Below are 15949 nucleotides of genomic sequence, written 5' to 3' on the forward strand. Positions count from 1 at the left end.
AAAAAGGAAGTGCATAAGCAAGGGCACTGAGCTGGGAAACCAAGCGAAGTGTTGATCATGGGAAACATGGAAAGGCAGGGTGGAAGCCAAAGCAGAGAGGCTCCTGAATACCATGTTAATGAACAGGGCGGCATTCTGTTACAATCGGAACTACTGAGAAGATCAAAGCTGTCATTCAGGAGGTTTATGCAGACTGAAGGGTGTAAAAGTATGTAGGCAGGAAGACCAAGGAGGAGAATATTACAACAGGATGACTTACATGAAAATGGAAAAACAAGGATGACAGACAAAGCAATCTAAATGAAGAGTGATGAGGCTTAGGAAATAACCAGATGTGAAAGCACAGGAAAAGAAGATGCCAAAGTTGACTTGAACTGTCCTACATTAATAAAATTTGTTCATGAAATATCCTTGTCCTGGAAAATAAGAGGATAAAGATCTGGGCATCCAGCATCCTGCTTAAGAACTGAACATTAAAGACTGGATGCCTCTTTCTGATCTTCCTATACACATTTTAAGCTTTAAAACAGTTAAAAACTTTTAACCCAGTAATTTAAGGAAATAACAAGGGATAGACAATAATAATACATACACATATTGGTTGTAAATGTACCCATATTATATTTAAGGACTAAAACTATCATAAAACAAAATACCTAATCTTAACTTTCAGAAGTACAGATAAATCTTAACATAAATTGTTTATAGAAGAGCACTATACAATTCTAAATATTAAAGTTCAGTTCTCAACTTATGTGCTTAAGTATATGGATCAATTCCAGAAATATCTCACAGCATTTTTTACTTACATTCAGAAAATTTTAAGTTGTTTATCTCATTTAGATGCTTGAATTTTCTAAGATCTTGTTTTCACGTTTTAATTTTAAAATAACGTTTGCTCACTGACGAACAAAAAAAAAATCCACAAACATCAAAATACAATTCAAATCTATACAAGTCTATGAATTATAAAACATAAATCCTTATTCTCCAAAATAAGTCACTATTGAGATCTCAATAAGAGTTTTATATTTTATTCAGAATCACTCTCTTCACTAGTTCCTTTTTAAACTGGAGCTTAAGTTATTTCAGATGTCACTGCAAACTCTACAATGGACTACATTCTTGTTGGTTCATAACTTTTTAAGGAAGTTTTGAAATTCTAAGCATCACCATGTGCACGGTATAAATTACTGTGAAACTCACTACTTAGTTTTTTGCTCTGAAAATTCTGGAGTAGCTTTTAGCAAACAGAAATAAAATTCAACCTGACCTAGAAAGTGCAGTATTCAAAACAAAGTTAAAATAACCTGCTACAAAGGCATACTGAGATAAATTGGAGAGTGAAAGTACCAAGAACCCATTTTTTTTAGCATTTAAAATTTATAACAAAACAAGCCAAGATAACCATATTGTTTTACCTAACAGAAAAGGTTTAAAGGTTTTCTCTAATTTATATCAGCTTTACAAAGACTGTTTCATATCCAGATATCTAGAACATGTAGTCCATAGAGCTGACATTCTATAAATATTTGTTGAATGAATTACACATGTTTCATAAGAACCAAATGTTATGACTAATTTCAAGTAAGCCCAACCAGCAAGGGATACTATGATGAAAGAAAGAAGCTATGGAACACTTAGGCCATGTTTAATCACAAAATATTTCATATTTTATAATTACTTCTCGCTGTATATTAACAGGAAGGTTAATTTTCTAAGATCAAAATTCCCTTTTAAAGGCAGTGGAAATTACATTGCATGAGGCTTTGGATTAGGAGAGCTGAGATTATATAAAAATAACATGATCATTTCAAGTCCAATGACTATAAACTTTATCAGATGGTTCTCTCTAGCATCTTCACATTTTACAAATACCTCAGTTAGTTCGGACTGCTAAAATGGCATGTACAGATTAGGTGTCTTAAAAACTAAACATGTATTTCTCACAGTCCTGGAGGCTAGAAATCCAAGATCAGGGTGCCAGCACTTCAATCCTACCACAAAAGGTCCAACCCCCATGATTAAACCCTAATTACCCTCATCTCCAGTTATCACCTTGCGGATTGGGTTTTTTTGGGGGGATAGGGTGATTAGGGTTTTAACATACTTTTGAGGAAGATACAAGCATCTAGTCTACTTTATTTACTTCAGACAAAGAAATTTCATGATGAACATTCTGAGAGAAAAACAGTCATAAAAACACTACTCTGGGTATACTTTCAACCTGGCCTGAATAATTCTGTCATTAAAAAGTTCTTACATACATAGAAATACACAGAAGTGTCATTATTACCCACAGCTTCTGGTCTCACCTCAGGAAGGTCATGTTTCCATATAAAATAACATTAAATAACTTTTCTCAAAATGCACTGCTGAAACTAGGTTCCAGATTAACATTAGAAGCTTAACTATAGAGCAGCAACATCAAGTGTGACAGGCCTCTATGTGAATGCAGGAAACATAATGAACGCTTACTTCATGCAAGGCACCATTTTGAACACTTTAATGGTGAGATTATGGGAGGTTTTATGGATGTGGTAAAAAATAGTGAAAAGTGCTTATAAGTAGATAAATATTAAAAAAGTCAGAAGGATCACCTCCTCTAGGATGCTGCTTCTCCAAGTGTGAACTAGACTGTGGACCAGCAGCACAATCCTCCCCCCCTAGGAGCTTCTGAGACAAACAAAATCTCAGGCCCCACCTTGGACCAACTGAACAAGAATCTGCATCTTAAAAGATTTTAAATTATTTCTATGCATACTTAGTTTAAATTTAAGAAGAGAAGATTTAGAAAAATAAACAGCACATGGGACACAACAAAGACAATACAAACAACTGGGGAGAAAAATTTTAAAAACTCTTTAATTTGGAAGCAGACAACAAAGATGGAAAGTGAGACATAGCTGGAAGCCTATTAATGTGCTTTTTTGCTCTTTTGCACTTACATGAATAATGACAGAAAAGGCAGACATCAGTGTCATCCAGACAGAAATGGAAGGGTACAAGTGGCTTACTTCCCCAGGCATCCCTTGGCAAAGCCTACAAGACTGGGAGGCAGAGGGCAATCAGTCAGCAGCAACTGCAGAAGGCAGATGGGGTAAGGAAAGCAGAGAGGCAGAACTCTTATCTTGATCTCCTCTCTGGGCTGAATCAAGTTCCAGAGGTGAATGGTAGGCTGGGAAAGATGAAGAGACTGCTAGAAGCAGAGGTGCCTGTTTGGTGTAAGTCTCCAAGCGGCCTGGTAGAAAGTTGGCTAAGCAGAAGGAACTCCTGAGCTCACCTCACACTAGCATATTGGCACCTGTGTGCAATGGATGCAACATGTAATTTTCCTCATGCTTGAAAGGACTGGAGAAGGCAGAGGACTCACAATAGCTAAAAAGGGGCTGGGGAGATAGCTCAGTTGGTAGAACAAGGCCCTGGGTTCGATCCCCGATACCAAAAAAAAAAAAAAAAGATAGTTAAAAGTCTGGCTTCCACATACTGGCTCTGCAGTAAAGGGCTGCCTGGAGAAAAATAGTGACTGAGAGGGCCAGAGCACCCACAAGACATGATCGTGCCAAGACAGTAAGAGAGATGGTCCTGGCTGTGATATAAATGAGAGACAACGGTCTAACAAGTACACTCACACTTCAGCAGCAGATGCCAGCAGGTAAGAACCAAGCTAACGGCCAGGGCCAGCACACCATGAAAGTCCACGAGCGCCCCCAGAAAGGTGTTGGGAAACCCTTCCCGGCACGCACACACTCACGCTCTCTCTCCCACACACACAGGAAGCCATCAGTTCTGTGTTACTGGATCATAAAATGTGAGACAGGAAAATGAGTAAAATGTTTAGAATAAATGAGGCTTTTGATTTATTGGGTGTGAAGATAAATGAGATGACAAGGATTGAGGGTGTCAGCTAAGAAAGATGAGGCAAGAAGGATAAAGTAGTTAACCAAGGATGAGAAATGATGCTTTCAACTTTTATGCTGTGTTAGGGTACGTTAGAAATAGACCTGTCCTCCACCCGCATCCCATGGGACGGACAGGAAAACTGCAGCCAACCCAGAGAGCACAGGGTCACACAGAAAATGTACTGCTTAATAAAAGTTCACAAAGAATAATTATAAGAGGACACTGCCGTGAGAGGTCGAGACACCCAGTTGAACCCAACCACCTGGAAGTTTGTCTTCAAACTAGACAAGAGGCATGGTAAGATGAAAGTGACTAGAAAATAAGGGAAAGAACGATACATTTTGAAAGATGGATTAGAAATCATTTCCAGAAATAAAAATGTCACCATTAAAATTAAAAGGTCAATATGTTAAAAGGCAAATTAGGTTATTACTGAACAAATAAACCTAGAAGACACATAAGTGGCACATAAAATAAAGAAGTTAAAAAAATAAATAAAACGGAGGTTAAATCGAAGGTAAAATGAGAAGCCCAACCTACATATGAAAGTATTCCAGAAGGAGAGGAGAAAGAACAGACACAGGATGTCACCTCTTTAAAAAAATATAAACAGGGGCTGGGGAGATAGCTCAGCTGGTAGAGTGCTTGCTTCGCAAGCACAAGACCCTGAGTTCTATCCCCAGTACCACCAAAAAAATATATATATATAAACAGGTATGGGTCACCCGATTATTTTATTTCTCAACACTTCTAGATCCATGAAAAAAATCTACATTTTAAAGTTTATTCCATATCTATGAAAAAATACATAATGTACAGTAAAAAGAAATTTTTCAAATGACTAAAAAGTAAAAGTTAAAAAAAAAAGAAAAACGGCCTAATACTCAGAAAAGATTAATTGAAAAAATAAGAGAAATTAAAAATTATTTAAGGGGAATAGAACAGTGTTGTTTTGGTCACTACTTTGAATGCCAGGTGTGACTGAAAAGGTTTGTGCACCTGGACAGAGGTGTCGCTAAAGCAGCGAGCATGAAGATGCAGAGATGAGTAAAGTGGAGACAAGAGGGCAGATGAGTCCAGGCAGTGACAGAGACTGGCATTGAACTGGGGGGCAGAGGGATGCCATCTAGGCAGCAACTTAAGATGTTTTACAAAACAAACAAACAAACAAAAAGATGTTTTACAATCATAGCACAATCCTTGCACACGTTTCTTGATCTAACTGGTGACTGCACTGATTTGCAAAGTTTGTGAAAACTAGTGAAATACAAAAAAAAAAAAAAAAAAACTTTATTGAAATCAGATTAATTTCAGAAACATCAACTCATATCAGGTGTTTTTCTTCTAATTCCTACTGTATTATCGTGAACTTAACTACAACTTTATTGACAAATTCCATGCCTGTTAAATACCACAACATTAGTAAACCTTAAGAAAAGGCTGTCAAATAAAAGGCATGTGTCCAAAAAAGAAAAAACATAATATGGATTAGAGAAGTAAATCACTAGAAAAAGCTCTTAGACTGTATCTCCGAAAGACAGGGCAACAGAAAGGGGCCCTGACAACTCAAACCTAGGTCTTAAGGGACTGATGTTAAAATTTTTTAAAAGGTTCAAACACCATCATGGATTTAATGCCCCACCATTTCTAAGTCAAGGTTGCTACCCCTTTTCAAGAGACACTTCTCTTAAAAATATATTAAGTTAACTAGAATTTTGTTAAGAATTTCCTGAGCCAACAATAAGTGTCAGATTTTGAATTTTGTGGGAAGTAATCATAAACTCCCCTGACAAAAGGCACATTCTTTTTAAGCAACTAAAATAATGTTTCATATTTGAGACACTAATAGCTTTTATTTGCAAGAAAGTGCAAATGAAAGTTCAGAAGAATTCATTGAATTTATTCCAACAATGAGTAATAAAATACAGAGAAAATTACTTTTAAATGATTTGTATAGTTTTCTGATTGCTTAAAATTCACTCTCTATATAATTCTAAATATAGTACAGATATTTACCTGGTCTAGTCCCAAAAGGAGGCTGTTAACAGAAATTCCAATTCCACAAGTAATCTGGTGGATCAGAAACCAGTAATTAAAATTGATTTTGTACTTATTGAAGTCTTTGCTATACACACACCCTTGGCTAAGAAAAGCCAACAAAAGGATTAATGTCTATGACCAAAAATGGATCAAACTGCAGGGAGGGCTGATCTCAGAGTCTCTAAAATGTTTATAATTACAGCTTATATTTATTAAGAACTTATGTGCCACATTTTAGTTTGTCAGTCATTAGCTTACTCTGTCCCCAGCCCTGTGAGGTAAATACGTTTTATTATCCAGCACTTAAGAGAAAAGAAAACTGAAGTTTATATAATTTGAATAACCTGACCAAGGTCTCAAGAAAAAACATTTTATCACTAGCGTTCTAGGTCAACTGCTTTATCCCCTATCTGGACAGCGTCCCTACAGGGCTAAACACACTTTGGAGGACAAAATTCCTTGTGCAGACAGAATAGAAGAAAACTAAATTTACAGACAGCTTAAATTCATAGAGCTTACAGCCAATTAGAATCAAAGAGCAAGCTCAAAAATAAATGAAAGAAATTGACAGATTTATAACCACAATAATTTCTGAGAGTCATTCAACCTCCACCCCTGCACCACAAAACCAACACTGAGGTCCCCAGTACTGAATCTCATCTCTCTTAGTATCTATTACCACTTTATTACCTCCCCATTTGCAATTATGATGAATCATTTTCATGCATCTAGTTTATTTCCCTAAGTGAACTGCACATTCTCTTAAAGATTTGGTAAACCTAAGGCATAGTTAGACCACCCCTGCCCCCAACCTCCAGCACAGAATACACTTTACAAATACAGCCAATGATTCCCACCATGTAGGGACTGGCAAGACATAAAACAGACTGGGGAAGAGCTTCTGAGCACCCTGCTGGCTCCTGAAAGCCAAGGTTATCCATAATCATACCATCCTGTGTGACATACACAGTTGTGAGAACACAGCACATGCCTCATACAACTGTGCACTTTAATAGGTCAAATGTGAAGCAGCAATGCTACTGAAAACAAAATACTCAGAAGGCACATATGAAAACCCACCTTCAACTAATCAAATCACAATTTTTTTTTTCTGCCCATACTGATTTGTCACCCCAATTAATTTAATTTTTAAAAAAACGGTGTTAGGAATAATGTAGGCTTTCGTTACTCTATCAAGCTTTTTTTTTTTTAAAGTGGATATACTGTGGCAAAATTCAATTACTCAAGGTACAAGGAAAATGTATCAATTCTCTACTTCTAAAGGACTAGTCAAAATTAGCATTCACTATGGTATTCATTCATTCAAACAACATTTATGAAAATATATATGCTATCCCATCAGATGATAAACAAGTTCTACAGGATTCATATTCTGAGGGAATCAATGCCATAGAGACAAACCATAAAAACAAGAAAATACACAGAATGACTTAAGTATGGTGTAACCAGGAAGGGCAAGGAAGACTAATTTTGGCTGGATGATCAAGAATAACTTCTCTGAAAAGGAGACAAGTCTTTCTCTTTCACATTATGACTTGAGTAAAATACCAGGGGTTCAATATTAAATGTCAGAAATATGGTGATTTTTGGGTTACCATAGTTAAATGAAGTGTAAAGAACTGGAGAATCTAAAATTATAATCATTATACATTCCCTAAAGAAATTCATGTGATATCAATGAAGATACCTGGGAAAGGGGTGCTGCTGTAACAAACATCTAAAAATGTTGAAATGGTTTTGGAATTGGGAAACAGGCAGAGGCTAAAAGAATATTAAGGAACATGATAGAAAAGTTCTTGGCTGATTCAATATAGTTAGGAGAGACCCAATGTTAATGCCTCTCCTAGTGATGGTTTAGAAAGAAGTGAGAAGCATGGTAGAGAAAACATATTTCATCCTAGAAAATACCTAACTTATCATGAAAAGATGTGGACAGACATATGGGCTTTAAATGTCCTGCTGGAATAGACTTGGTTAGAAAGGAAGAACATCTTATTAGAAACTAGAGGTAAGGGAACACTTGTTGTTCAGATGTAGAAAGCTTAGATGAATTGTGTCCTGCTGTTACGTGGAAAGCAAATCTTATAACTCGAACCTGGATGTTGAAATGAAGAGATTTCCAAACATAGTATTAAAGGTGTGGTTTTTCCTTGCCAATTGCAGTAAAATGGGAGAAAAAATAAATTATAAGACTACAGAATGAAATGCTGTTACACCACCAAAATGCTATGAACGAGTCCTAGGCTGACAAAAATACCAGTTGCATATATGTGCTACTCTTCATTAGAAAGAAAGGAGGACCCAAGGGCAGAGTCCAGGGCCCCAAAGGTGCTGCAGAGCCACAGAGGGCTATTCCCAAGCCTTGAAAACTAATGGATTTTGACTGTACTTGAGATAGATAATTCTGTTTTCCTTTCCATTCTCTCCCTTTTGAAATGAACAATGTCTGTAAATGATAACCTGTGCCTGTCCCACCATTATATTCTGGGAGAAGATAACTTGTTTTTTAGTTTCACAGGTTCACAAATAAAAAGGATTTATCTTAGTATTGATTACACCCAAAATTTCACCCATTCCTGAGTCAGATCCTGAGCTTTAGAATTTGAGTAGGTTCTATAATGGGTTGAGTTTTTGGAGATGTTGGAAGTGGGTGAATGCATTTCGCATGAAAAATGGACTTGATTCTTTAGGAGCCAGATGGTGAACTATGGTAGGTAGGATAATAGTCCCCAAAGAAACATACCCCCAAACCCTAAAACCTGTGAATATGTTACCTTACATGGCAAAAGGAATACTACAGATATAATTTGGTTAAGAATTTTGAGACGAGGCTGTTATCCTGCAAGGGTTCTCATAAATGAATGGAAGAGGCAGAAAAGTGCAGCCAAATGAGGAAACCCACCCACCACTGTTGCCTTTGAAGACAGGGAAAGGCACTATGAGCCATGAAAGCAGGTAGCCCGAGACAGAGGCTGAGAAGGCAAGGGAATGGAGTCTCCCCCAGAAAGTACAGAAGAGAAACCCTGATTTTAGCCTAGTGCACACTTTGTCGATTTCTGACCTCCAACTATATAATAATAAATTTTGTGTTGTCTGAAGTTGCTAAGCTTATAGTAATAAACATTCATGTTAAAATTAGTCTGCCCTATTTCTGTTAAGGTTTTTAATTATAATTTAATAAATTATGAGAGAAAGCAGCCTAAGCATTACAAGATTAGGTACTGTTAACCTTAGTTCACAGGCTCAAATGCCATTTGGGATCTTAACTTCACCAATGTCATACTCTGGGTAGTCACACACTGCGTAAAATGCAGGCCAGGACATGTGATCAAGAAATACGTGACCTAGAAATGTGGCCAATACACTCAAGTCCCCTCCCATGAATTTGCTCTATCTTAAGTTTTCCAGGGCAGTGAGAAATGTGTAACCAAATAAGAATTAAGAATTGTGGCTGGATACTTTATTTTTGTTTAAAAAATTACATCACTCTTTTTCATGTTTAAATAACATCTATTAAATCCTGTAAGATAGCAATTATATTTCTGAGTATCTTCCAGTAAATCCTAAAAGGTAGGCATTATGTTTGCTATATCCTTAATAAATTCTTTATAGAAAGAAGCCATAATAAATGTTAGAAAATGAGATGTAACTTTACAAAAAAAGAAATTTTAATGAAAATTATCACAACTGCAACATACATAGCAGATCCTCCATCAACAGAGATTTTGTCTAATTTGTCAAAGAATGTAATGTCTGAAAAACTATTATATATGGAAAATAAAATATTAAACCAAACTGCTTGCTTTTATTTTTATTTTGTTTCTATTTGCTTTTAAATACCAGCATTAACTTTGGTCATCACATGTTTTTCCATTCCCTTTTCCTTTTCTTTTCTTTTTGCTTTTTGGGTTTTTTGTTTTGTTTTGTTTTGTTTTTACACTGTTTGGGTAGTTCTTTATTCCGATAAATACTGAAAATGGCAGAATACGTGGTTTTTATTCCAGACAGATAATTTTACATCATTTAGAGCACATTTTACACATGACAAAATAGAAGGTTGCTAAGAACACAAAAATGAAGATTCTGCTGCTAAAGTACTCACAGGAAGAGGGAAGCAAACAGGGCACAAGTCTCAACATCGCTAGAAACCAAGACCAAAATAGCTTTAACATATGCTAACTGCTCCTGCTTGGAGGAGAGCACCCTGAGGAAAACAGTGTAAGATAAGGAAAGCCAGGTCTAAAAGAAAGTTTTTGATCAAGCCAGTATTATGATACCTGAAGAACAGCCTAGAAGGAAAGACCAGAAGCAGGAAAGCATAGTAGAATTAGGTTGTCAGAGGCAGAGAACTTGAACTATGAATTTGAGAATGAAAAACAGAAGGTGCAGAAAAATCTCATATCTCAGCACATTCGAAACATAATTTTATACCACCTGTGGCTTCTATTAAAGGATCTACTAATATAAGGTAAACCAGGCAGAGAGAAGCATACAACCCATATTTAACCAGGTCCATTTGTTCAAGGAAATAGGTTTGTGCTACTTAAGATTCTGAGCCAATTGCAAGGAAAAAGCTAAAGAAATGAAGTAAGTCCTGCAATGCCATAATTTCTCAACTAGCGAAGTCACAGGGCAAGTTCAAAGAGAGCGAAAAGATTAATGATGTAGCATCCCAAATAGCTGGTTTGTGGCAGCAATGGAAAAATATGCATGAAACAGAAGAGCTGCAACTCCTCACTTCATTTTCGCCCAACACTGTAATATTAAGCCAAGCTAAAGAAGGAGATGAAGGTATGGATTTTTATTTGCTGGTTTGGTTGTGGAGATATGTAGAGTGAAAAAAAGGATAGAGGAGTAATAAAGAAAAAGCACAAAACTTTGGAGTAATATTGTGATTTAGGAATAAACAATTCTTGAAAACTATTTTATAAAATCTAATCTTTATATCTTTGAAAATTGTAATAAAATATTTAATAAGTACATTAGCACATCACTGTCTTATTGAAAAGCATTTGAGGACTAATGGTATTGACCTTAAAAAGATGATAAATTATATCCCCAAAGATACAATAAAAAATATTTTCCTTTGTTAGCAATTAGCCATATGTAATGGAAAGAAACTTTTCTTATTATTTATCTCATTAAAATAAGTTTCTCTATTTAGGATTATTAGGATTATTATTATAACACTAAAACCTGAAAACTAGACCTGAAAGTCTTCAATCACCCAAACCATGACCTAATTTCCTTTAGGTCAATGATTAGACTAAGTTCTCTTTTTAAGGCTTAATTTACTGTGCTTAATTAGGCTAGTGAAATGCCTCTGATATAAATTATATATATTAGACATCCCAATACCAAAATCTTTACTAATAATACACATCTCATTCTTGAACCTTTCAGTCCCAATTTCTAAAAAGACTATACATTCTCCAGCAAAATATATAATATAATGGGCTATTAATATGCAATCTTAAATGTACTCTGAAGATATTGTGCTTTACATAAAAATTTTAAATCATTTAATGAGAAAAACAAAATTGAAAAGGAAGAAGAATTGATGTAAATGGAAATTACACTGTTATAGGTTACCTAGAAACCATTTTACATTTCTAGTTGATTCAGTTGCTGTGTTTTAAATGGAATGATTCCACTGAGCTGCTTACACATAGCCTTTAAACATCCAGAAAAGAACCAAAGGTCACAATTCACTGCTAAAGTCAAATTAGGGGAAAAGAAATGTTTTCAAACCTTCCAAGAATTAAGATTTATGAAATAAACCAGTATTCTGTTTCTAGGGTATTAGAAGTCTGGGCAAAAGGGTAGAGTGGAGTGTGGGTAAGAGAGAGGAGAGTGTTAGACCAACAGGAAAGGGAAGTAACTGGATTTCTATAGAGAGAAGAGATGCAGGGAAAAGCAAAAGCCCAAAGCTAGAAAAGACAGAGCTGAAGGAATTCAGTTACCTAAATTTTTTTAAAAAATCATTTTGGAATCTGTCTAATGTAACTGGTAAGAATAAGAATTCCAAAATTTCTTCTGAAAATCAAGACTCTGCTAAAACTTCCTCATAACTCACCATAGATGGCTGCAGCAATTCAGCTTTAGGTTCTAAATTATATTCGACTATATTTGTTAATCTAGAAGCGTGGTTCTCAATGGAGGTTACATTTTCCCCCAGGAGACATTTGACAACATTTTTAAGGGTCACAGTTTTGAATGGCGGGCTGCTGCTAAAATGGATGGAGGCTGAAGATGCTGTTAAACATCCTTACAGCGCCCAAGACAATCTGAACACAAAAGAATTATCAAGTTCAAAATGCCAACAGCACTAGGTTAAGAAATACTGATCTCTTCTAAATACTGTTCAAGCAACAACCTGCCTCTCAGACCTTTATCCTAGCCAATGTCTCTCCAACAATCACTTAATTAAAGGACTAAACCACCACCACCAAAAGACCCATTTTTCAATTGCTTTGGATGAGGCTCAAACTGAGTCACACAGAAATAATCAGAGATAATACATCAGAACAGAGCAGGAAAAGAACTTTTTAATCCTTTCATTTCATTTCTGTCGGAAACAATTCAGTTTATAAGAGGAGAATTTACACAGTCCCATTATCAAGTTGTGTGTCTTCTATGGCCAATACTCTGAAAATTCACCGGCCTCATCAAAATACAATATGTCTTATTAATGTAAAAACTTAGGTTAATAGCATTTACTTAGAAAGATCTGTGCTGGAGGCTGTGGAGGGTGAAAAAAGCCACCCAGGTCTTTAAAATGCAAAGTTATTTCACAGTTTGCTTGCAAAATGACTCAGATCATTATTACTTTTAGTCATGCCAAGTTTGCTTCTAAGCCTACTAGTAATGGAGAAAAAAAAAAAAAAAAAAAAGCCCACCATTTTTCCTGCAGTCATTAAACCAATGGAACAGAAGCTTACTGAAATGGATTTAGGCAATAATATTTCTCTTTTATTATAACTTATAAAAAATACAAGCAATCGCTCAAAGTGCAAATGAAGATTTTAAAGAAATCTTTCATTTACCTAAATACCTACAGTGTGGGAGGAAAACAAACAAAAAGGAAACCCTAACTCACAGATTTAAAGATCTTAAACTATGAATATTTTCCCAATGTTTCCCTCAGTCAGGAGTCCCTGGGTTACTCTTATTATTTTCTTCCCCTTCAAACAATTGGAAAAGATCTCCACGTCGCGTTTCAGCCAGAGAACAGAGCTAAGAACAAATCAAAGCCTGGCGTGCACCTGGCAAACCTCATTCATCAGAAACCATGGCAGTGGAGAGAACTGTTGTTCGGCGTGACCCCTCTGCACCGTTCACAGCGGTTTCACCACTGGAATATCTTCCTTACCTACTACTGGAGCAAACGCAACCCAACTTTGGTGGTTTCCCTATCCCCAGAGTAATAAAAATCACATATCCAGCACAGCCCAATTCCTCACGAAGGGTAAACGTAATCAGGGCTTTTTAACACTCACTGAGTCGCCATAGGAAGTTAACAGTAAAGATGCATTTCAATCCTACAGAGGCCCCACGAAAGGTGCACTGACTTCACCAAAAGGTGCACTCCTGCCATAAGAAAAACCACAAACCAGAAACCACCCCTTGGATGAAGGGTTTTCCGGGAAAGGGGGGAGTGCTTTTATTTCTTGACATAAATGCCCCTTCCTATTTATAAGGTTCAGCTAAACTTCAAAGAAAAGGGTTTACACAGGATCTGTCCCCTTAAAATGCCGCTCGGCTCCCTGTGGGATCACACTACAGCACCAAGCCAAGTGAAGTGCCTGCCCCACCGCGGAGAGATCTCAGAGCCACGGAGGAAGGGACCTGGGAGGGGACCCGCCTCGGCTCCGCAGCGCACCGGCCACGCTCGCGCTCCGAACCATCCTCCGGCGCTGCCAGACGCGCCCTCGGCCACTGTCACCCTTTTTCCCCGGGTTTCCCGAGGCCGAGGGGCCCACAGCGGCCCCCGCCGCGCCCAGCCCACCGGCACCCAGCCCTTCGGCCAGCCTCACCGAGCAGCAGCAGCTTGACCTCGCGCGCCGCCTTCTCGCCATCCTCGCGGAGGTTCCGGTCGATCATTTTACTCCGCTCCACCGCCGCCTTGTCCTCGGCGCTCAGCGTACAGCCCATGGTGCCTAGAGCGAGAGCCTGCCGCCGCTCCCTCCGCGCCCGGGTGCTGTCTCGGAGCACAGGTGAAAGCTCCCGTTCGAATACCTCCCAACGCTGGCCACACCACCCCCACCACGTCCGAAAGGGGGTCCAGAGAAACGCTTTCCGCTAAGGAGCAAGCAGCCCTGGGGGGCTATTTCTCCGGCCCGGCTCCGCTTCTGGCGCCGCTCAGCACCCGGAGACCCTGGTTTGGAGGCTCTGGCTACAGCGTATACCGCCCTCCAGCCGGTGGCCGAGCCGCAGCCTTGCAAAGCTCAGCCGAGCTCCGCGTCCGCGCGCCGCCGCGGCCCCGCCCCTGCCCGCCTCTCCCGCCACCCTGGGACCACTCCCAGAGCGCGCTCCCGCGCACGTGCCCTCGGACAGCGCCCCCTCGGAAGGGCCGCGCGCCCGCGTGGCCGCCGACCACGGCGCCGCGCACCCCGGGAGGGCCCAGCGCCCCCGCGCGCCCCCTAGAAGTGTCCGCGAGCGGGGAACTGCCCCGCGGGGCTGTGGCTTCAGGCTCTAACGCACCGCCACCCCGCGCCTGCTGCAGGAGTGGGGTGATTTCTCCGGGTTTATTCACACCAAGGAATCTGTGCGTACCTGCCCCTCTACGATGGGGATGGGAGAGCTGCCAAAGTTGGAAACCCAGAAAAGCCTGTCCAGGGCGTTTGAGCATGCCCAGCGCCGGCAGACACGCAAGGATCTTCAAAATGTAAACCGTTGTCGGCCGGCTTTCAGGGCGGTGGGAAAGACAGGGAGCTAGGAATGGAGCCGCGGTGAGAACAGAGCTGGGGTCAGTGGGGAACAGAGAGATGGGTGGTAGGGGGCATCAAGGCCAACTTCCTTCTATTTTTTCTTTCTTTCCCTTTTCCCATCCATTCTCGCCTTTCTTTTCATAAACTGATTACAATTTTAAGGATTTCTTCATAACCTTAGAAAATATGAGACAGAGTATATTAAAAAAATGACAAGAGCAATAAAACACACCCACACAAACACGTCTGCTCCACAGCGGTAGCAGATCTCCTCTAGGGCACATGTGAGCTCCCATGCCAAGTTTTGAACCAGTATTTATGACCAAGTTCCTAACTCCTGTGCCAATGGGCATGCCATTCGTTTTTGGAAGCTATGGCTTCCTCGCACATAAAATGAGGAGTTATTGTATGATATTGTTTCCTCTTTCCAACTCTGGCAACCAGGGATAATGCATTCATCCACCCAGCACCAAATGGATGAGGATAGGTTTAAGATCTCATCTCTCTCTGCTGGTTGTACTAAACTTTTCTTTACAGACACCACAGGAAACGTTGACTTGGTAGAAAGATGAAGCTAATCTCAAAGAAAGATGTCTCCCTTGATGTATTGTTTTTTACTGCTTTTTTTTTCCATATGGAAGTCATATTTTCTAAAATCATTTGAGAATGCCAGGCTTGAGTTTCCTAAGAAGGTGAGATTAAATTGATGGCACATGCAGAATACCTTTAGGTTGGGTCACTCAGACCAGGCCTGAAAGCTAGCTCTGCTCTACATCCCATTGGTCATGCTTGTGCTCCAAACCATCAGAGGTAATTGGATTGCCAATTCCCTTTGTATGAGATGTGCCCTTTCCTATTTTCCAGTAGTCAGACCTGACATGTGACTTCAAGACCTGCCTTAAAATTTCCTATGGCCTTTTGTAATATAACAACAAAAAGGAACAATCTTCAATGGTACATAACCACCTTCTACTCTCTTTATAATTCCTGGCACACTACATGTTCATCAGGAACTCTGGAATTAAATTTAATGAAATCAACTTTCAACACAGTGT

General features: G+C 38.9%; 1 protein-coding gene across 1 annotated transcript in view; it reads right to left on the reverse strand.

Moving 5' to 3' along the window:
* The window catches only part of Gnai1 (G protein subunit alpha i1), an 81033-nt gene extending 66584 nt beyond the window's left edge, over nt 1–14449 (reverse strand). Inside the window, exon 1 of the mRNA XM_047561778.1 lies at nt 14001–14449. Within this exon, the coding sequence (XP_047417734.1) occupies nt 14001–14118 (118 nt within the window). The 5' untranslated portion in view covers nt 14119–14449. The remainder of the gene's footprint in view (nt 1–14000) is intronic.
* Between the last annotated feature and the right edge of the window lie 1500 nt (nt 14450–15949).

This window comes from Sciurus carolinensis, chromosome 8 (assembly GCF_902686445.1).
Source record: "Sciurus carolinensis chromosome 8, mSciCar1.2, whole genome shotgun sequence".
Lineage (NCBI taxonomy): Eukaryota > Metazoa > Chordata > Mammalia > Rodentia > Sciuridae > Sciurus > Sciurus carolinensis.